Source organism: Bombus pascuorum, chromosome 5 (genome assembly GCF_905332965.1).
Source record: "Bombus pascuorum chromosome 5, iyBomPasc1.1, whole genome shotgun sequence".
NCBI classification, from domain to species: domain Eukaryota; kingdom Metazoa; phylum Arthropoda; class Insecta; order Hymenoptera; family Apidae; genus Bombus; species Bombus pascuorum.
Window position 1 is genome coordinate 3,965,398 of NC_083492.1, and position 23,698 is coordinate 3,989,095.

Below are 23,698 nucleotides of genomic sequence, written 5' to 3' on the forward strand. Positions count from 1 at the left end.
AGTCGAATTAAGTGGATTTACTCGCGCAGTTTACTCTATTGCCGTATATATCTACGTCAAATACATAGATCTAATAGTGAGATTTAGCCGTAATATAGATGTCAGTTATACTGACATAGTGGCGGATTTGAATTTGATAATTTAATTCTTGTGACAGGAATCACTATTATGAGTCAATAATTTTCAAATGGATTTTGTTAAAGCTTGATAAGTTAGATAAGTCTAATTTCTGTTTGCTTCAAGGTGCATAATTATTAATGGTATTTAATAAAATAACAGAAAAGAAGAGCACGATTAAAAGTAGAGTCGATTATTCAATTAAGATTGAGCTGATAATTACCGCAGCAGTTTTCTTAGTCTTCACCTCTCTCGTACCCCATGTGATGTTGTTCAGATTACAGATCGAATAAAAAATAAGCAACACGTACATCGATGGGACGGTGATGAAGTATATGATGCTGTATAATAAGCAATACATTTCTTCGGGGTGCAATAGTGCAGTTATTATCATCTGAGATATTACTAAAAATAGGAACATCGCGGATGGCGACATTATCCCGTCCTGAACGATGTTAATCGCAGTCCCAACGATCACGGCGATCATCACCATGCCGTACAGAGTACTTATTATCGCCGCCACGAAAACCTGGCACACCGTTGTTATTATTAGCAGTTATCGATGCTCACGCGTGTAAACCAATTTTTGTTTGATCTTGTATAAAATAGTGGTAATACGTTGAGGATATTGGGGTAACTTTTCTGAATCTAATTCATACTAATCTTAGGCATAATAATTTTTTTACGCTATACGTTTGTACGTATACTATTTTTTCCATTTATTATATATTGCTACTAATAATTGACGAACGAATCTTTTTCCAACTGGCTACGAAACGTTCAGTTCTAAAAGTGTTAAATATCGAATTCTTGAATTAAAATTCTCGTATCCTCAACATAATGTCACTCTCAGTCATTATAAACGAGTTAGAACGTACACATGCAGACAAAAAAGCTCGTAGCTCGCGTGAAATTGTCTAAAAGCATTTGCCATTTTGATTTACCACCACCACATGTTTCCGATGGTTTTATAGAATAATGGTATATGTACAATCCCTCAAAATTGACAAACATGATCTAACCAAATACTGTCCAGTTAGTTGAACAAGGGGAAGAAAGAAAAAAGAAATTGTCCGGTAAAGCCAATACAAAGGAACGAACCTTTTTGGTTTTTTTCACTTGGACCTCACGAGTTCCCCACGAGACGACGTTCAAGTTTATAATCGAGTAAAGGATCAAAAGAAGGTACATCGAAGGGATTGAAAGGAGGTATATTATGCCAGGAACGATACACCAAAACTCTTGAGGATGTAAACAGGCGGCTATGAAAAAGGAGCTGGATAATGATATTAAGAATATCGCGGAAGGTGAACCGATACCATCCTCCCCAAGTTGGAGGGCCGTACCTACGATCACAGCCATCATTATCATCGCGTATCCTGTCGACAATATCTGCGCGCACAGAAGCTGAAAGACAACAACACGAAAAAAAAAAAAGAATTGCAAGAACAATCAAAGCGACAAATATTTGAAGAGCAGGTAGAAGGAACATGACAGATCACTTTATCACTGATCTCTTAATCTCACCAAGATCTCGACAACTTCTCAAGTTCTCTGAAAATACGGTGGCAATAAAAGATATTTACACACGTTCTCATTTTTCAATGAAGAACTTGTTTATCAGATTCTACATATATATTCTTTTTCTTTTTGTAGTCTCCATGTTTAGTTTATCTCCATCGATCATTCGTAATCATATGAAAATATTACTAAGTGATACGAAATTTGACATACTTGGACGTAATTAACTAGCACGCAAATGCTATTATAAATACCAAGGTGTACAAATGACATTTATAGCCATTGTACGTGATCTCATAACGAATTAAAGAGACAATTTTGATAACGTAGGATTAACTGTTGAATTTTCAAATTGTTTTTATCATGTCCTTTTCCTGTGTTCTTCGTTTACGATAAGCACGTATAACAAGTATTAATTATAAGTGGATTTACCTGAATGCTCGCTTTACAAGTGAAACATACAAGCATGAAGAATAGAATAGGAATAATATTATAGTAGAAGCTGGTCCAATTATCGATCTTGAAAGCTGCGACGAAAGCACCGACCAACATAAGGAAAATCGTGCCTGGTCCTAAAATGGTTCCACCTGCAAGAAGGATTTAGACAACTTTTTAATTCATAATTGAGAAATCTCAGAGCACGAAGAATGAAATTAATATAATGGGATTATAGAAATTACATGGAAGTTTCAGTGCCGAGACAGGCAATTAATTAATAGAGAAATAAAAATAGAACGAGAGTTTGACTGACCCATGAGTAGGATTTGATAAGAGATGTAAGGAAGAGAAATGTTATCGTTGATCTTAATCGTTCGTTTTGCGTCCATCAGAAGATCCATGATATTGGCAATGGTAGATGGTACCCATCGACGCCGCTGATTGTAAAACTCGTTGAAACCTTCGGGTGCGTGAGTGTAAGCATCGCTGGCTGCTGAATATTCTACCTATAAGATTAAACGGTGAAGAATGTGAATAAATGACATCATAGAATATTTCATCAAATATTGAACTTGAATAAAGACTTTAATCACTGTCCTCCTGTATAAATTTAGTATCTAGATTAAGTAATAATAATTTCGGAAACTTCTCTGGATACTTACCCTGTACCCACGTTGCAAAAGAAGCGTACAAAGCCATCGATCCTCTCCTTGATCGTATTGAACGTAATGTCTAGCTTCGTCGGATCTCGTTGTGTATTTCTTCATCACGTTATCGTCCATCAAAGCTTTTCCTCTGAACAACGAGAAGCAACCAGGACTACAAAGTACACAGCCGATCATATGCTCAGTTGCTTTTTGCAGCCAATGTCCGATAGCGTACTCGAACATCTGATACCAAACCATAGGACCTAATATCATAAAAAAAGTTGTACATAAAACTTTATTACTAAAATCTGTCGTAGGTTGAAAGTTGTTCGACGAAGATTACCTGAACCGACTGGATGAATACGACCACAGGCTGCGCCAAGATTTTTATTCTTCTTCATCAAATCCACGAGCAGTTTCACAGCGGCTGGTTGAAAATCGATATCACCATCAAGAGTTAATAAGTAAGTGTTTTCTGCGATCACCTCCTTACGATCTACGCTAATTGGCAATTCCATTAAACGATGTCCCAATAAATAATACATGTACATAACCTGGAATGATGTGAAAAATTTAAAAATATAAATGAATTTTAACTACTACGAGTAATTGGTACGAACTACAATGGTTATGAGTATTCTGAATTACTATTGAGTACTGTGTATACTTTTAATCAAAATTTTTTACAAATTGCTTTGTAATTATTAAAACTATCACTTGCTTCCGACTGCTTCTCAATACTATACGTTTCTAGAGATACTAATAGATTGTAAAATATCAGGCTCCATTAGAATTACTGGAATTTCATTCATTTTAAAAACTATGCATCTCTGATATTATTAATGGATCTTCTACTATAAGATTTCTTAGTCATAAATTCTTGAAAAATATTAAAGCTTCAAAGTTGTATGGGAATTTCAAAGCAAAGAAATTCGTTTAAAACTTCATTCGACTTTAATTCCTACCTGGCTCCAACGTTTTCGGTGACGAATCTTGCTCTTGTCCTTCAAATGTGCGATCATCTTCGTTTTTCCAGGAAGAGTCCAGACTAATCGGCCACCGTAAGGCGTCGGATACTTCTTCGGTGCTCTGACGTGCATCCGTGTTTGATGAACGTCCGACGCTGCCTCATCTAGAGTGCCCACCAACAATTTTACGAATCTATTCACTTGCTGTTCGTTCTCATCGTGATCCGATAACTCGAACGCATCATCGAAAAAGATGTGAGCTGAAAGAATAAACAACGTCTCTCAACGTGCTTGAACGATCGAGATCTTGCAGACTACAACGCTAACATCAGAAAGCGCACATGGATACCTACTTTCGAATTCATAGTAGTCCGGATCGACAACCTTCAAGTACTTTTGGGCTACACGTCTAGCACACTGGTCCTCGTCCAAACGTAAGATACTTTTCAAAAATTCCATCATTTCCTCCTTGTTCTCGTGCCACATAGTCGCGCAGGCGTATATTCTTGTTACGTGATCGCTGCTCTTTACAGCTGATGGAGGTGTAGTCGTGCCATCCGTCTGTTCGTATATGGTCTCATAATCTCCGTCTCCCTTTTCTTTCTCTATTTCTGCCAGATCCTACCCGAAAATACAATTCTTATATTTTTATATAAACGACCGTGCCTCCGATAACAATCGAGCCTATAGAAAACTTTGTCTTGCTATGCGTAAAAAAGATATATATATATTTCTTTTAAATACAAGACTTGCATTAGAAACTTTTAGCGGATTAATTTAATTCTGCACGTTTCGAAACAAAAGCATCTCAATAAGCTCCTCATAATATTTCCGCCAACAAGACAACACAAAATGTTGTTGAAAGCAGCATTATGATTCAAAACAACGAATAAAGTGGAATTATTTATGTTAACCTGGAACCTTATTTTAGCACTTAACATATTTTCTTGTTCGAAGAAAGAGATTTGGTGAATACGAAACTATCATTATGACTAATACTGTTATTACGATTAATATTTTTATTATGCGTGAATTTATTTGAATTCTATTTTTTGTACGAATTTTATTTTTATTAAATCGATTTTCCCTATCAAATCTTTTCCGTCAATGTATCCTTCTATCTTTCTTGGTATTCTTTTAATTAAGAAACACTTCTTCGCGATAAAGCTTGACAGTCGACCCATGAATAATAAGAAGACGGATCTCGTTTAGCGCGTTCTTTATTTTAAAGTGCCGAATATATTGGATATTTATACTTGCTCCTATTTTACGATTATAAAAATTGTTAAATTGTATTTATACCAGGATACTTTTACTCCGTTGACTTCATTCTTATTTTTAATGAGACTAAAAAGAAGCATACGGTTTTAATTTTAAAAGATTGAACATTTCTTTAAGGATTATGACGGATGAAAAACTGTTTCAAATAAAGACAAACTAAAGAGGTAAAAGTATACTAGTTACTTAGTGGCTCTCTCTGTGAATGAAGAGACATTAAGCGTTGAGACAAGGGATTTCCTTTAAGAAATTAAAACCAATCAAATATAGAATCTAATGGTGATGAAAACTCGTGAAAAGCACTGGAAATACTGTACACAAGATTTTTATGGTTTTCTATACACTCATTGCAAGTGTTAAAAAATCTTTTTATCCTTAACTATAGACAAGGGATCATATAAGATTTAAAATTAATTTTTTCAAAACAAAATGTAGCTTTATAGTTAGTATTAACAGAGAAAGAATAATAGAAATAAGAAAATGCCGGGTTTTTCATAAAAACAGTGTATAAGATAGAATGGCGGCGAGTAAAATTACGTTGGAGGTTTTAATTATGGCCTTTTAATATTTTAAAGAACTCTGTTTTCTTAAATCTGCATAAAAGTTTCATAATCGCCTAACTGGGAAGTACATTTGATATCTACTCAGGGCATAACTTTGTAAAAAGTTAATATAAAACGTTGCTTAAAGAAGACAAGTAAAAATTTTGCCATGCCACTAGGCTTGAAATTGTTTTATAGTAAATTACCTCGACTTTCACTTCCGGTTGGTCGTCCCTCTTTCGGTTTAGACCCATCGATTGATCGATTAACAGAGAATTATACATAGGAACGACGAACAATTTCTCTGTAGCGGCGAGACGCTCGCATTTCGGTGTCCAAACGTGCAAAGTAATCCAAGTTTGCGACAGCAACCACAACAACCATACCCAAGCATATTGTTTCGACACGAAATCATTGATGAAATGGGTTGGCGGTGACTCGTAGAAAAGATAATCCGGAATCGTTCCTTGAAATATGCAAGGATCGGTGTTCCTCAAGCCACAAGCAGCAATCAATAAAGAGATTGACACTGGAATTGTTAGATTTACCGGGAAAGCATAACTGAATCCCTGTATCAGAATTTTGCACGCGAATTTACCTGAAACAAGCGAAATACCATTCATTTTCCGTTCTCTTCTTCTACTTTTTTTTCAACATGTAAATAGGGAAAAACGTAATAAATTGTATTTTTCGTTTTTCCTTTTTTCAGGCGACCAATGTTTAAAAATCCAATAAGTGGATGTGTCAATCAAATCAAATTGGCAAACTTTATATCGGACTCTTCGTCCGATTTGCAAATTAAATATGTATTTTAATCACACAATGTTGATGAATGTTTGGGAAATATTGATTGCCATAATATCATGTTCCATGTCATGATTTTGTTATAAAACTTTCTAATTTAAATAACTTGTCTTTAATAACAATTCTTTTTTAATGCCTTTGCCAACGTTGCCTTTGCAAAACTGTAAGTTTTATAAATATTCATAGTCTAGATACATAGCCTAGTTTGGTATTTAAAAAATTATTTAATCTAGTTGGAGGTAAAAATATAATAAAGAAAATACAAATACTTACCAAATATGTATGTGAAGTAAGCACCAAATATTTGCAGCAGTAGAACGTATATAGGGGTATCTACGCTTCCTGGTACAGGTACTGTGTCGCCAATTTCCAAAATATCAGCGACATCGGTGATTTTATCAATGGCTTCAGCCCGTTGTGTCCATGCCATGATATCATGGCTTCCGAAAGCGTCACTCAACATCGTGAACAAATGGCCAACTGTTTCGCCTTTGACGTGGAGTATCAACAAGGTGCTAATGAAAAATGCCAGGATCTTCCAAACCGAGATGAACATATAAGTGAAGTATCTCGTCAACCGCATTTCTTTCTTCACCCTTCCCAGAGCTCGAACAAATCCTAACAAGGAAGATTACAATTATCCTGAATATTGGAATATCTTCTTTTTATTATTATAATATATAATTTATAATAATTAAGTATAATAATAATAAATATATTATTTGTAGTAATATTTGAATAGAATTAAGCAGGAAGGGTTGATTCAGATCAATGACTTGATATCGATTATAACATTAAAAAAATACTGAATAATACCTGAATAAATTGAATAAATTCTGTTTTTCTTTAACACTCGATAACAGTTTCTTCTTAATGGTGTCTCATCGATATCGTAATACTTACCGATCGGACTCTGTGTCGAAACATAATTTTCCCACCAGCCGCACGAAACTAGGAATAAAGATGGTGGTATGAGCCATAACGAGGGTCGAGAACTATCCAGCAAAGGCCAGAGGAAGAAACTTGTTCCTTGAGCAGCGAGCGCGGCAATATCTATCAGCACCAAAACAAATCTCTTCGACTCGTCTTTGTTCTTATTGCGAGAGAGCAGTCCTTGAACAATCGAAAGAAATCTTCGTCTTAATCCAGTACAAGTTCCCTCGTTATCGATAAATCGAACTTCGTGATGTCTTCTTTTAACGAAGAACTCTCGGAGCTCTTAAAATCCCAAGGGCTCATAAATAATTCTTAAAGCTTCGTAATACTATCAAATTTCCCAAAAATGTTGGAAAATAAATTTCTATGTAAAATCACGATTAAGTACATGTTAGATTTCTATCAGTCTGGTATTTCTAGTATTAATGCAAATACATAATTCACCTTTCTCTTGCATCTTTCGGTCAAATCGACCTCGTTCCGCTAATTACGTAACAAACATGCTGTTCTACCAGTTCCGACGTAAAACGTAAAGAGAAACGCGTTAAAAATTGAAGTTCAAAACATGTTGTGAAACATGGCGTATCTTACCTAGTAAACCAGGTACGAAGCACACGCAGTTCGTCAGCATCGCACCTTTAACCACGTCCAATTCAGGAAGTACTGCCATAAACATCAGAGCCAGACCGGTCACGTGGAATGTCTCCATGAGAAAGACAAGAAGGAAGTGAGAAGCCGGTGGTTTCTTCCACGATTTGAAAATACATATCCTAGTGCTGCGGATTAACGTGCCGAATTCTGGCACCGCGAACGCGATTATGATGCACCAGATCCACGCTATCCTCTCCTCTTCTGGTAACGTTACTGACCATTGCCTATCGCGGCCTGTAACAGAGAGGAAGAAATACGTCTTCTGAAATTGGATTCACGAAACAACAAATATGTTCTCAAAGCTTATCTGAAAACAGAACAGGAAGAAGAAAGCCCACTTTTTCATATTACATAAATTATCAGTATAACTGTTATCAGCATGTCATCATGACATCGTTTCAAAATTAGATACTAATCATGCACTCGTTTCGATTCAAAAGAAAAATCGATATTCGATTTGTAAAGCAGGTTTACGCCAATGAGATACTAGTAAAAGGTGCAAAATATCGCAACATAAAGAAGTACTTGTTATCGATGAATTCAAATTATTTTCTACACTTTGAAGATTTAATACAAAAATATAAATAAGCCTAGAAAAATCTGCATGTAATGATTGGGAAAGCGACAAATAACGACAAATAATGAAAATTGAAACATTGATTAAGATTAATACAGTTCTTTTTTTTTATTTGTTAAATATAATTTTCTAATACCGCTCAAAAATTCTTATTTGAAAAAGCAAGTTTAAAGCAAAGAGCAAACCATTCTTTATCATCGAACAGTAAACGCGTTTGATCGGGAGCCAGCCAGAAAAGTGCACCTGCATTCGACAGATTTTCAAACTTGATTTTCGCCAAAATAAAACTTCGAAAAGAATAACAGTATTCTTCCTAATGGCTTATTTTTGCTTATATAATTACTCTCAGTTCTTTCGTGTCGTTCATTCTAGAATAATTCCTCGAATACCATGCTACGACGGCGAAATTTGCCGTCAAAAGAAACTATCAACCACCGTATAGAAAAGCAACTAGGGTACTAGGTTCGCAAGATTTTTTTAATTAACTTTTATTATATAGATTCGAACGATTTTGTAGAAGGTAGCCTCGCGTATGTAATACTTCAACCTGGTTTCACGTACTTTCTCTCCTTTGCTCGCACCGCGGTTATACATAGCGAAAAAATTCCGTTGTAACTATGTTGCGAGCACGATCCACTTTTTACGTTACTCCGCGACGGTTTCCATGAATGTTTTACCGTTCTGAAACTCAAGAAGTGCAATTTGGTTTTTGCATGAGTGACGCGTTTGATATATTTTTTCATATTATGTACATTTTGTGTATTTTCGCAACTTCAAATTTTGCTATAAATGTGTAAAAATCTGATTATCGATCCAAACGTTGCTAATATTGAAAAATTATAATTAAAATTTCTAACGCGATTTAATCGATTCGTTATTTTACCTTACGAACCTTTATTCCAGCAAGCTTTTCGATTATCTTCTAAGTCGTTCATTTAAAATTCTTCGTCGTTTTATTACACTGTCAAACGGTTAAAATAAACGTGTTACATTTTACATAAAAAGAACAAATAAGGGTTAAGCTCATAAACGTCTGCAAGGTATACCCTGCAGGCACTTAATTTCACGTTGTACCCCACTATAGTATTCTTACAGACCTACAAAGTGGATTAGCGTATAATCCTATAAAGCGGTCATTTCGCAAACGTTAATTGGCTTATCAAATATAAGAAAGGAAAATCGCGTAATAATGAACCGCAGATAACGTATTGCTATTATACTACGAATCTGGATTACATCCATCGAACGGATTACGTGTTGCATCAAGCACCGAATTCAACACAGGCGTAATTTGTAGAAAATTCACTACACAAACGCAATTTAGTTTACAAAGCGGTCATCGAGCGTTCGATTCGCATGGAAATACGAATGAGAATTTGAACGTATGAACGGTACATTTTATAGTACTATTATTTTAATTCCATTTATTGCATGAATAAATATATAGAAATACGAGAAAAAGAGCTTCGATGCTTGCTTTGGTTTTAAAACTTGAAATCTGTACCATTCGCAGAGTAGATTTTAGTTTTATTAGTTTTATGTTGGGTTAATAGCTTTATATATTAAATTACTTTATTGCGTTATTTTCATTGGACCGATATTACTGGACAGAGGACATGCTAGATAGTATCTGTGACCAAAGTAAAAATGAAAGTGAAATCGAGAAAATAATGAAACGACAATGAAGATCGATTTTACTGCAAAAAATATTTAAGTAAAGAATATTTAAGCAATAATTTATGTCACTAATCTAATGTAACAGCAGGTTTTAAAAATAGGATAAAGCCAGTCAAGATACGAATAACATCGAATTGCCCAGAGCTACAAGAGGCGTCAAAAGTCCTATTAATTAATCAATTAATAATATCTAACGATAGCGATGATATGTACGAGAGTTTGACTATCACTCACCTAATTTCTTGTTGCAGTAAGCGATCGTTCGATTAGCTCTTAACTGCGACGTCATAAATAGAATTGTTCCTTTGGCTACTACGCCGCTTCCTAATACTATCACAAATACTAGTAGGTAGACGATCACTTTCGTGATCTGTACCGTCATCTCGAGGCATCTTTGATTCGCCATCGAACCAGAATCGATCTTTGGCGGTGGATTCCGGAACACGTCCCATCCTTTCGTTTCCACGACAGTTCTTTGACTAAAAAACGAAACAAACAGACATAATTAAATTAAACAGCTGCACTCGACTTCTTAATTAAAACAGATGGAGCCGATATGTTAATTCTGACTGTCTTCTCAACAACATTTTTACGCAGTTTCGTATTGTTATTAACATAACTAACTTTTCACCTTCGAATTTCCCATAAACGCATAAAAATTCGTGATCTAGTTATTAGTTTCAATTCCAATTATACGTGACAGTTTTAAACTCTAATTAAAAAAAGTCGCCTGGATCAACTCCTAAATTTCATATAAATATCCATTAAAAGAGAATTAAATCGAGGCAATAACTGCGATTTTTCTCGAAAAACGAAATGGCTCGACTGACGCAAAGAACGAAAGCAAATCTCGTTTGCTTTTTTCCTCTCTCCGTTAAAAATAAAACGAGCGACGTTTGCGAATACCATAGCTGCTTGGTTAAGGACACATTTGCCACATACCTCTCGCCATAGTCCTGAGTCAATGGAGTACTCTCACCATCCGAAAAATCGTCAGTGTCAGCGACCGGTCCACCGCCTCCTATCATTCCATTCTGTTGCTGACTTTTTGACATTCTGTAAAAAAATATTTCTTTTACCAAAATGTCTTTTAAAAGAAACAAAGAATGACGATATAACTTTGCTTAAGTAACAACTGTAACTTTGCAAGTTAAATAATTGTGATCAATGAATTTTAAGTTTCACGGTGTAGACATCTTATAAATATATTCTCAATCATTTCGTAAATGCCAAACCACTGAAATAACAATTCACAAATTTCAATACCACCAACTAAAAATATAGTTTATTTTTTGTATACAAATAACAATTCAAGATCTAAATTTAACGAAACGTAATACACAAATTATACACAAATTATCCATCATCAAACCAAAGATATACGATTCGAGGTATACGTAATTGAAAGCTATTGATTTTAATCGTCGCGTTATAAGACGCTGCGAAGCAAAAACTTTGTCCTAATGAAAACATTAAATATATGATTTCGTAACATGTTTTTATTTTAAAAAGACAAGATAGATTTGAAGCATTATTTAAACTGTCACCCAGTGTCATTTATCATTTAGAGAAAGTAGAGATATAATTTATGATTATTCGCCTGGTCAGTTGAAGTTCTAAGCTAACCTAACTTTGGTATCTTGAACGTCTTCGCCTCTATGAATAATTTCACACGAAGCGTGAACCACTGAATTGTTTCGAATAATAACAAGTGAACCAGGAAGCGCGAACTGTACACCAAAAATTGCTTTCTGCATGTTAGAAAGCTTAACCATTTCGGAACAAATATTTACCGATTATATCGAACAGCTGAACAAATTGTTACATCCTACTTTTTGAACCGCATGACTTAATATTTTGATCGTAAGAAAATATTCAGAATATTATTCATCGCACGATATTACTGCTAATTCAAAAACAAGCGAATACACCAACGGCCCTATTTCCTAGATTTCGCAACGATCGTCTCGCTTCATTCTTTAGACTGTAGAAGAAACTCGATAAGATTATCAAAGACAAAATATAACACCTTTTATAAATATATTATACGTATTGTACAAAACTACATTATATTGGTAATGTTTGAAGTAATTCTGAAAATACATATCGAAAAGAAGCTTATAGAGAAGAGGAAAGATAAAGAAAGCTAGCATGTAGAACACGCGTATTAAAGAAGAAAGTTGGTCGATGAAAAGGAACCTCGTCGCTGTAAGCATCACATAATGATTGGAAAATGGAAAAAGTAGGAATTGTCGGTGAAACGAGACGAATTGTCGCAGTATTCCGTAGTTTATCGACGTATAAATTCACCGATCAAATATCAAATATTATTGAAATAAAAAGGGGCGATGAAATAAACGGTATGTAACGGATCAGTAGGTAACCGACTTTCTTTACTTCCCGCCATGTTTTATGAGTTTTATTCTACATACCGATTATACTATAACTGCGTTTTTTGCGAGAAAAATCGCTCTGTATGAACAGTATGCACGAGCACGCTGGCGAAAGGGTCTCCTCGTTGAACTAATTAGTGATTCATCGAAAGCGGAATAAGAAGTTGCTAGTTTCTGCAACTATCCGCTTTATTACTTCGATGGAATGTGTATCACTCATACGTTGTCTGCTAATTATTAAGTAGTTACGCATACCATAAAAAGACAGGCGATTGAACTCTTGCAAAAATGTACTAATTTCGATCTTTGTAAACTTATAACGTATATTTCTATCGAAAGGACCAATTTCCAATTTTTTATCGAATCTTACGGATTTAAAACGATGAATTTTTGGATTAAGTATGTGGGTCAAGTTTGGCTTTCCTTCTCGCGTTCTCTTCGGTACAAGCGTTATTGATCGCTAGTTCTAGCGTGCAATGAACGAATGAAAAGACTTTTATTAACAGAAACGAAAGTATTTTTCACAGGATTCCTAGAGATTCAGATTGACGTAAGGAAAATCTAATACAGTACGTAACAGTTAAGAGTTAACATAATATTTCTTATAACATCTTTCCTGCTGGTTAATGACCCATTAATTAATCTCCGGTATCTTCTTCAAAGTTGAAATGAAATCTCTCAATGAACGGTAAAATACGATTTTATCGAACACGACCCAAGTGGAAACGATCGTCGCAGGATTATAAATCTAGGCCGATCAAAGATCATATTCACACTCGATCCATTGCACCAAACAGAAACACTATTCTTTCTGCATTCTGAGTTCCGCCGTCATCGAGATATCGCCTGACATATGTTACGAAACTCTCGAAGAATCACGGAAAATCGGCTGTCGTGTCACACGTCGTTTACCAAGTGTACCTTACCTGGTACCGTTTCCTCCAGATCTAATTATCGGTTTTGCCAAAAGAGGCAATTGCTATTAAGTGGCGAAATAGGGCAGAATAAAGAAAAGAAGGTAGGTGGAACGTCGGAGGCGGAGTAGAACGAGATCTGGCTCGTGCTCCTCGCGATCGTTCGTGGCGCGTTTCGATCTCACACGGACAACGCGAAGGCGGAGGCGTATCTTTGTTCGTGGAGGTCTGGGCTTTCTGGTTCCTGGACACTGAAAGTGAAAGGGAACGAACCGTGAAAGATAACATAGCAAGGACGTCCACTGCAACTCGCCGTGTCGGTTGCTGCCCTCGAGGCACGTCACGGATTCGTTCGTTCCTCGGTTTCACCCCCTCGACGCCGCTCACCAGGCTCCACGTATCTTCTGTTCACCGACTCGACGTTCTTTTCTACCTCACCCTCCTTTGTTCCCTGGCTTGTTTCCCGCGGTTCTTGATTCAGGGATGTCGATCGACGTTCGATCAACAAGTCGATCGGTTGTTATTTAAGTTCGAAGGAAAGTTACATATGTTAAAGGAGATTCGTTTCGTTCTGATCAGACAAGGATTTGAAATTATAATGGCGATACGATGATCGATAATTGTACGATCGGGTTTTCAAAGTTTTTTGTAAGTTGCTACGGTGCTTTCGTCTGACTTCAACATTACCTGAGCTCCTTTTTATGCTGGTTTTATTCCATTCTGGCTCTCGTGGAAGGTCATTTTTGTGGCTTCAACGAGGCCTCTACTCGCTATGGAATTTTGAATATTTCGTGCTCTATTCGGAATAATTAAACGATTCAGGTTTTATATTGATAAATCATGATTGTTCGCGATAAAGAATGAAATGTTAAAGTTCAAAAAGTATCATTAAAAATGTGATTTTGTCTTTATTCTTTTTTTTTTTTTTTTTTTTTTTTTGTTAATATTATCATACTCTATAATTCTACAGTGGTGAGAATAAAATAGCCAATAACAAAGTATTAAAGAAGAAAATATTAAATACGAAATATACTTGAATCTAATTGATTAGTATATAACTGCTATCATAAATACAACCGTGTGCTAAATCTTTTTGTAGTCACTAAATTACAGTAGAATGAATGTAATCTTAGAAACATTTATCAAACATAGAAACAATAAATAATTAGTCACGCAAATTCCCTTTTGCTACTAGAAATCTCAAATTTCCTAGTTAGCTAACAGCGATGATCAATCATGCTTATTACTAACAACGTAATCATGTAATATATAAATAATAGGGACTCGTTGCGTCCAATCCCGAAGAATCGTTTCTAATTTATCATTTGGCTAACAATCCACCGTTTAACCGATGCTCGTCTTTCTAACCGTCTTCTTCTACTTTCTTGTCTAAGTAATCTCAGGAGTAACCGCTGATCGTTGATTAATCTTCATCGCGAATGAAACAATTACGCCTCGGTTAATACTGAATTCGCGTGCTTGAATAACCGAATCGTTACACAACGAATAAAATAGAACGATTCTACGTCCTCTATAGAAAATAGAAATTACTCTACAGAAAATAGAACTTCAGTCTGAAGATTTCCAGTGAAGCTTCATCCACCAACAGTTCAATATCGAAGGCAAGAGTTCCTCCAGAATATCAGATATTTTTCTATTAATATATTGTATACTAAAATTACATCTTTTAATAATTCGACATTCTCAAACATTCTCAACGAAAATTCTATTTCTTAGGTATATTTATTTTTAAAAATTAATATAAAGCTTTTAAATAGGAAGAATCTTCGTTCGGCAATAAACCAAGATACAGGAGATTTTGTACAACATTGACATCACGTTGTCGTTCTATTTTCTAACTGTTATAATACGTCATTATTCGAGAAGCCTAAAAATTTGACACGGATCATCTTTGTTACGTACAGCTCCTTCAATTTTGAGCGCAACAATTTTACGAGACAAAGAATCTGTCAAAAATACGAAGCAAGTCGAAGGTTAAAAATAAAAGCTTCGAAATACCCAATCGAAGTTAACGGCTTCCTTATGTCCTTAAAATTTTCCTTCGATTCGATATCGAAGTATTGTGAAAGAAATCGTGTTTGAACCAGCGAGACGTTGGTACCATTAAGAGTCTCGCAAGAAACATGAAAAAATACGATGGAATGTCTGCGTGAAGCTTATCAGGCTTCGTATATAGTCTATTCTTCTTGTATTTTATTCCGATCATAAGTTATGCTCGCATGCATAAACGTCAAGCGAGTACGACCATAGAAACATCGTGAGGTTATGCATGGTTATAGCGCGTGTCTCTACTCCCTAGGCTACCACTTTTCGTCGTCTTAAGGCCGTTGTCCTATGAGTCATTGTCCACCATGGAATTGTTCGCCTTCCCCTCGATGCTTTAACCCTTGTCGCGGTCCAGCCAACTTCGCTTGGCTCTCGCGACCACTTGTCTCTGCATTTAACGAGGAATTCAACAAACGTGTATACCGTATACCTACGATTACTTTTATATGCGCGAACTTTCCGTCTTCTCGACTGTTAACTTCGAATGCTATCCGGTCACGGTATTTCCTTTTTTGGATCGTACATGTGTGCGTTGCGTAGAAGGGAACGTTATGGAAGCGTACAAGGTGTACGGATATGATTGCGGTAATAGTAGTAAATGGAAGTTGAGTTAATATGATTTTTAACAGGTACTAGAATTACCATGAAAATTAGCAATTTGTGATTTTTGTTTAATTTATTTTATCACTTAGTTTGTCTATTTTTTAATTTTAAGTCATATGTAGTTTTATTTCGTAAAAGTTTCACAGATTTATAAGACTGTATTGTTAGAGATTTAAATATTTTGGTACAAAATATCTGATCAAAAGCTTGTTCGTCTTCTTATAGATATTAAGGACGAGTAAGCGTTTTTGAAGTTTAAATTTTTAACGAACACACCGAAGCTTTGTAGAAATACGCAATTTGCGATCTCCCTTGGAAATGAAAAAAGTACAAAATCAAACGTACTACTTTCTACCGATTACATACCGCGTCGATGAAAAAATTTTAAATGTCGGACGCTACTATTTTCAGCGATTTCTCCAAAAACGTTCACTTAACTGTTTCGTTTTGCTGTTAACACGAACGTCCTAGTTTCCATTCTTATCCCATAGCAACTTCGATATAACAACTTAATATTATACATTTTACTTCTCTGCTCCAATTCTTCTTTTGCTAAAACATCTAATAATTTCTCTAATAGTTTCTCTTTCATAATCGACTAGACGTGATCGTTTGTACATAAAAGCTTGATTAGGTGGAAAATTTTCTTCACTGGACGCCGTATATTTTCAGTCGATTGAATCGCGCATACTAACACGAGTCACTCGATTATTCGACAGAAGGAGATAACGGTAACGCTTCCTTGTAGCCGTGACACCGATGACAGAGATCCAAATGTCGCGCTACATCTACCGATCGAATCGACTGCGTGGAACGTGGTTCCATACGCGTGACAGACTACAGGATGTTTCATAAAATTGAACAAGGCTATTTGAGTTACCGTTATAAAAAATATGAAAATATACATAATATGAATACGTATTTCTTGAATAATTTAAATTTAAATAATACCATACAATAAAAAATCTGAGTTAAATCCGGTGATCATGGTGGCTAACATATTGATCCTCGAGTTGCAACCGAATGACAAAAGTAAACTTGAATGGCTTATACCGAAGAAGTTATTGATTCAACAGAAATTTTATTGCTACCATAAAACATATTTCGATCACCATTCCCATTCTAGCGATTAGACCTGATAACAATGATTAGACTATTCTTTTCGTTTAATTAATACCTGCAGAAGAAACACTATTTCCCAAAGATGTTGATAATTTTGGCAAAAATTTGATAAAAGCTATCGCTATATTACTACAACTGCTATCTAGATGCCTCCATATGGTTCAAGGAAAAGAACGTATCTTAAACAATAAACACTTAAAAACTGATCTCCGTAGATTATTTACATATAACAACAATTATATTAAAAACTCAGATTTCCTTAATAAGCTGTCTCTTAATGACTATCTCTAAAACAGGCTAATCCTAAAACAAATCACTTTAAAATTCATCTTGTCTAGAGACAAGCCAAAAGAACTGACACATGGATTCATTTTTCAGCAAACAAACGGATCCCGCAACTCTTGCACCTTTCGTTTCGCAGAATAATGAAAAGGAGACGAGGGGAAACGATCGATGATTCGAATCGAGGAGGAATTTACGAAAACGGTAACGAGCGCGAATGAATCACGGGATTAAGAAAAGGGAGACACTTTCGCAGAAGAACGCGAGCCTAGGGAGAAAGGAATGACCTTGCAGTGGAGGATATTTCGAATCGATTACACGGATAGAACACGTACAAAGACGCGAACGACGATTAACCGGTTCCCCTCGCTGTAAATTCTTTGTGAATCAACAGTTTTCCCGCGTATCCGGCAACCCGCTTCCTCTTTTATATCCTAGTGTCGCCGATGGGTTACTGTGTCTCTAGGCGCAACGCGTGATTCCCACGCGACGCGTGTGATTCACTTGACTTTGTCATCTTCGATCGCTTTCTTAATACTACACGCGAGCTCTTCGAAAGTTTGCCGCAGGAAAAACTCAACGCGGGAGAAATATTACATCGTGTCTGAGTGAATCTGCCGAGGTCGTGGCGTGTTCTTGATAGATGGTGTGGAATTTGAACGACTGGATTACAGAGAAACGTAGAAAGTATAGATATGTAAGCAAATTCGAACTTATACGAAGATTGTTAAGACAACGGAGCTTAGGCGAAGATTTTTTTCACTTAGTAAAAATTACAATGATTACTACGCTGTGGATATTGCACGTTTCTGATGAATGGTGGGATTTACAATCGCGGGAAAATGAAAAATGCGCCCTTAATAGCCGCTTCGATGCCCAGGAAGTAGAGAGAAAGGTGATAATTACACTGCGGATGTTTGTGCGTAAAAATACAAATTTTTATCGACGTTAATAAGGAAATAGAGCTTGAACAAAAGTATGTTTCGTTCGCTAAATGCTAGAACGATTATTTTAACAACGAACAACGATAAATTATACGAGCACAACTAGGGATTTGTCTCACGGAATATTCTAAGAGTAATCGTATACTTTTCGTACCGCTAAATTCTTTCATATGTTAGGCTGGACGTAAATGCCTCCATAAATGTATTTTGCCTCGTACTGCAAGTACATGCATACTTCAGAATGAGAACATTCTCAAAGTTGCACATTGTTGTAACTTTATCGTTTCTCTGCTTTTTAAGTACATATCGTTTCGTTTATGAATTACATCAATTTCATACCAACATGATAGAAGGGATATGCGTTTAAATAGTAGGTATATATGCATATAATTGATTAATTAAATTAATATTTGAATATTGAATTAATGACAGATTAATATATGTCGAAGGAAATTCTACCATAATATTCATAATGTAATATCTTTTGGATGGACTTGTAAATCGTTATATAATTAGACAAAATTTCAACATTTTGAAAATAATAATTTAAGCATCTTACGTTCGTCTGTCTTTGACATTAACAGCGTCGCAACAATTTCGAAACTCGCTGTGAGAAGATAGTCAGATGAGTGAATACTAATTCGATGCAACACTAATAACAGCGTAATCTATTATTGGATTGCACGTCAAATACTATGTATGCACTTAGTTGTTTAATCGCGAGAAAGAATCTTCTCTTCACCTATATGTATCTATATAAATGCATTTCTTTATATGTATTATTAAAATATAATTTAAAGACAAATCGCAGATTAATGTAATGTTAAGTAAATAAAAGTGTAGGATTTGGAATTGCTTTCTTATGATCAAATAACGTGTAAAATTGCGTTATTAATTATTGTAAGGTAGCGGAATAAATATATTTTATCAATGCACTTCTGTATTAATACACTTGTGAATGTATATTCCGATCAAATATTTGATATTTATCTAAATTAGATTTCTCTGTTCAATTACTACGGATTATTTCTACTTATTCGAACTAGCTTATTTTCTTGGAATAACGAAAAAGAAAAATAAGATTCTTGAACGAGTGACAGAAAGATAATAATGTTCCCTGATATATGATATTGCAGTGAACGTTTGATCGAAGCAACTTTCAAAGTTGCATCGTATCGATCGATATGGCTTGTATATTGAAATCTTTCGAAAATATGTAAAAGAATCGTATTTCATTCGAATAATTCGATGTAATTCGACATAATTTCAAGAAAATAGTTACCTTGATAGCGCAGGAACTAATAAACCTCAATGACGAGAGGCAATGCGATTCTAAAATATAAGTCACACTGAAATCTACTATGTGCGAGTTTAACAATAATTTCTTAATCTCGATAACGTTGCATTATTATCATTTTCTTTGTCGTATTTTATTTTCCGTTACTACGACATTCAAGGAATTGTAACGTAAACTTTGTGACAAGAATTACAAATTAAAATATGCTGGACTATCGATAATATTAACTAGTATTTGTACGTGTATTTACTAAATCACTTCCTGTCATTAATTTATTTCTATCATAGCTGTAATATCATATCTTTTCGAATCTATTAATTGCAACAGATTTTAATTAGAACGATGAAAATTGAAATAGATTTTACAATTGCATTTAATTGCAAACTGCATTATCTTTATCGATTATCGTTCTTTCAATCTTTAATCCGGTCTGTTTGCGCAATTCCAGTTGCCACATCTAGTGGACATGTAAGAGATAATAAAACCGATAACGATCATCATAATGTTATTTGCACATATATGGGTCAATGTCTGTATTGATCGACCTTAGAAGAGTATTAAAAGGAAAATCATTTTTATTACAAGTAAACATTAAACTCGTCTATCGCGAACATATTGATAACAATCGCATGATTTTTTTCTCTTTGACGGATCCCATTTCTAATCGATGACTGTTGTAAAAAACAGTTGCGTACGGATTTACGATTTAGAAGCTACAAAGATCAGAACATCGTGGCTTATTGTTCCTCGATGATTCAAGACAGATAATAGCGAATTTTATTACAAAGGAAAACTTTTTCATCGGAAGATAAGACATTTTTCTAAATTCGAGGAACTGAATCATTTTTCATCACGCGGTTCAGAAATGTTATTACTTGGAATATCTGGTAAGTCTACAGGTGCTGGAATAATTTTTGTTTAACTTCTTGAAAACACGTAATGGGTGAAAATTGTACAAGGATCACATTAAAACGCTATAATCGAGATAGTAAGAATTCAGTTTATTAAATAGATTCATTAAACAGTATCTGTTTAGGTACTATTTAACTATAAGGGGAAGAGGACTAGTTGATCGTAGTTTTTCGCTTCGGTCAGAAACCTACGGATTGACAGACCTTATAAATGAATCGTTTGGTAGCAGTACAATGGTATATTGATAAAGTACGACCATTGAGTAATAAACAAAGAAAATAAAACTTTCAAGATATGGATATAGGGATACCTAATTTCTAAATTCTACAGTATTATAGAAAACAAATGTAATTCTTTGTAACTAAAAAATAACTTACGGACGGATTAAAATTAACTTGTGGTACGAATTTATGGATTAACTTGATGTTTTCGTTGACTTACTTTTCATTTTTTACTGTTCCAATCTATCTTTAAAGTACATATCTACAATCAAAGATTCACCTGTTCAAACGACACACTACAACTCGTTAATTGAACATTGTACAAGCGTGTAAAGAGTACTCTCCGGTTTTCGATGTAAAAATTTAGATATTACACAGATATTAGGTCGATAAAGATACTTATGACGACGATGTATCATTACAGGATACGTAATCCATTATTTGATCGACCATTTTATAGAATATCCTGAGATACAAAGAGGCGTATCAAGATAAAGTAGCCTCTCAAATTATTTAATAATTACTCGAATCTTGATTAATGTCGATTATAATAGCGTCTCGATCCAATATCAACGTATTATCAGATTTCGTTGATATTCATCTTATAAATTTGACATTTAATCGATATGCGAGTTTAGTACGGAAAATCCTACGTAACGAAACTTGGGAACACTGTACTTTGCAAATAAATTAAAAATAAGTTGAAGCGAATTGAAAACAGAAAAACATCGGAAAGAAATTAGTAAATTAGAAACTGTTGTTTGATACAAATAATTTACATAGAAGTATGTATTCCTATTTAAACCATTCTATCAACGGAAACTCGAAGGGAACCACTTTCTTACCAATTATGCAACATGTAATCGAAAACATATAACATCGATCACGCAACGCACCGCGATTAAAGAGTCGAACAAGAAGCGCACCATACTTTCTAAACGATCTCTTCGATCCTCGACAAATTAGTATCTCGAAACGAAGAAAAAAAGGAGAATAATCAACGAAAGTAAAAACAGTAGGAAAGAGAGAGAAAGACGACATCGGCAACACGTCAGACCGTCCTATAAATATCTAATTTCCACCTCACGCCCTCGTCGCTCTTTTGCAATACCGTTATATGTTAGCGTGTTGTCTTGCAAAATGATCAATGAAATCTCAATCGCTAGTACTGATATGGAAATCACGCATTCTCATAATTAGACAGCGGAACCGTACGCGACGGCCAACACGAATAACCTGTTCCCTTATTTTCCTAAATTTAATAATTATTAGAATTATTATTAAATTATATTTATCAATTTAGAAACTTGTACATTAAATTGGACCATTTTTAGAAATAGCACAATTCAAATTGCTGCTTAGTTATAAATAGATTATGAATATTTATACAAATTAATACCTTGCTAAGTACAATCGAGAAAATGGAATTTAAACAAGGATTTTTCCCAATTACCCAATACTGTACATATAACATTCTATCTTATGTATATTTGCGTATCCTATGTATTCCGTGTACTATGACTCTTTTAAATTTCACGTAAGTGACAGAAAAATTTGCGTACTTAATAAAATTGTAATATTTCGCAGAATATTTTCCGTTCTGTCTCGATGATGAAAAATTTTGCCGCGTTTTCTAATGCGATGACAAACGAGACACGCGACGCTTGTCACATTTATCACAATATCGTGACAAGTGACTAGGAACTGCTATGAGTTGCCTAATTACAATGAGAAGATCGATTTTCTGGTAAAATTTAAGTCTCATTTATCTGCTGAAATTGAAATTTGATTCGATTCGATTGAAACTCGAACTTCCGACAAGCCGCAAACTTGCACATCAGGTGTTACATGCTAAATGGTTAGTGGAGAAACCACATATTTCCTAGGAAGGAATTTTTGTTATCCAGAAATAAATTCTTCTATCATTTTTCTATGAAGTTCTACGCTACTAGAATTTGAAAATTCTTCAGTGACATTTACATATTTAAAGATAAACTCATACGTAATAAAAAATAGAATTTGATCTGACAAAATTTAACGATAGAGGTAAATAACAACAGAGGTTCGTAACAAATATTCTACGAATAATTATAATACAATAATTAACAAACAAACAAAATTACAAATCTGTTACCACGAAGCTAACGTTAAACATTAAATACAACTGATGTAATAACAAATAAATCCATAATTCATATTATGGATATTTTATAGAAAATTATCATTCTGCATCTCTTTGGTAAAGACAACGATTAATTAATGCCATCAAACCAGTGAATTGATGGAAGAAGCGAAAGAGTTATAAAACTATGTAGAACTATAAATAGATAGTATAATAGAAATGGAAGAAAAGATGAAAGAGAATTTAGATGTATATTCATAGGTGAACCATACATCTCCCGTAAAGAGACTTTAAACAAACCAAACGTAATTTGATGTAACCCGACGAAATCAATGTAAGTTGACACTGCAGATAACAAGCATTTCCATAATTCATCCGGTTCGTCAGGGTTCATCGCCTTGTACCAACAACCATAAAGCGTCAAACGCAATGCCAAGCGGTTCAGTAATCCCGTGATTCCAAGTAAAACAGCTGTCATCGGTTGGTAAGACGGTCGGAAGCGATCGGATCATTCACGAAATTACGAAACCTCGTGGCTTCGATGTACAATAGAAAGTCAACAGTCGCGGCAGAGAAACGTTCCCCAGAAAGAAAGAAACGGGTCACGTACTCTGGCCACGGGACCACGATTTCGAACCGATTGGAATTCACCTGGTCCCGCGCGT

General features: G+C 34.9%; 1 protein-coding gene across 7 annotated transcripts in view; it reads right to left on the reverse strand.

Moving 5' to 3' along the window:
• Positions 1 to 23,698, reverse strand: part of LOC132906612 (chitin synthase chs-2) — a 33,988-nt gene that overhangs the window by 9,117 nt on the left and 1,173 nt on the right. For 3 of the 7 annotated variants that reach the window (XM_060958934.1, XM_060958931.1, XM_060958929.1), the window contains exons 2-14: positions 11,099 to 11,212; positions 10,391 to 10,635; positions 7,843 to 8,136; positions 7,219 to 7,428; positions 6,589 to 6,933; positions 5,718 to 6,109; positions 4,045 to 4,312; positions 3,689 to 3,951; positions 3,067 to 3,277; positions 2,739 to 2,986; positions 2,390 to 2,582; positions 2,071 to 2,225; positions 341 to 646 (exon numbers count right to left, since the gene is read on the reverse strand). In XM_060958934.1, coding sequence (XP_060814917.1) covers positions 341 to 646; positions 2,071 to 2,225; positions 2,390 to 2,582; positions 2,739 to 2,986; positions 3,067 to 3,277; positions 3,689 to 3,951; positions 4,045 to 4,312; positions 5,718 to 6,109; positions 6,589 to 6,933; positions 7,219 to 7,428; positions 7,843 to 8,136; positions 10,391 to 10,635; positions 11,099 to 11,211 — 3,243 coding nt within the window. In that variant the 5' untranslated portion in view covers position 11,212. Of the gene's footprint in view, positions 1 to 340; positions 647 to 1,218; positions 1,525 to 2,070; positions 2,226 to 2,389; positions 2,583 to 2,738; positions 2,987 to 3,066; positions 3,278 to 3,688; positions 3,952 to 4,044; positions 4,313 to 5,717; positions 6,110 to 6,588; positions 6,934 to 7,218; positions 7,429 to 7,842; positions 8,137 to 10,390; positions 10,636 to 11,098; positions 11,213 to 23,698 lie in introns of all 7 variants that reach the window. The other 4 variants (XM_060958930.1, XM_060958928.1, XM_060958933.1 and 1 more) reach the window with 2 other exon arrangements.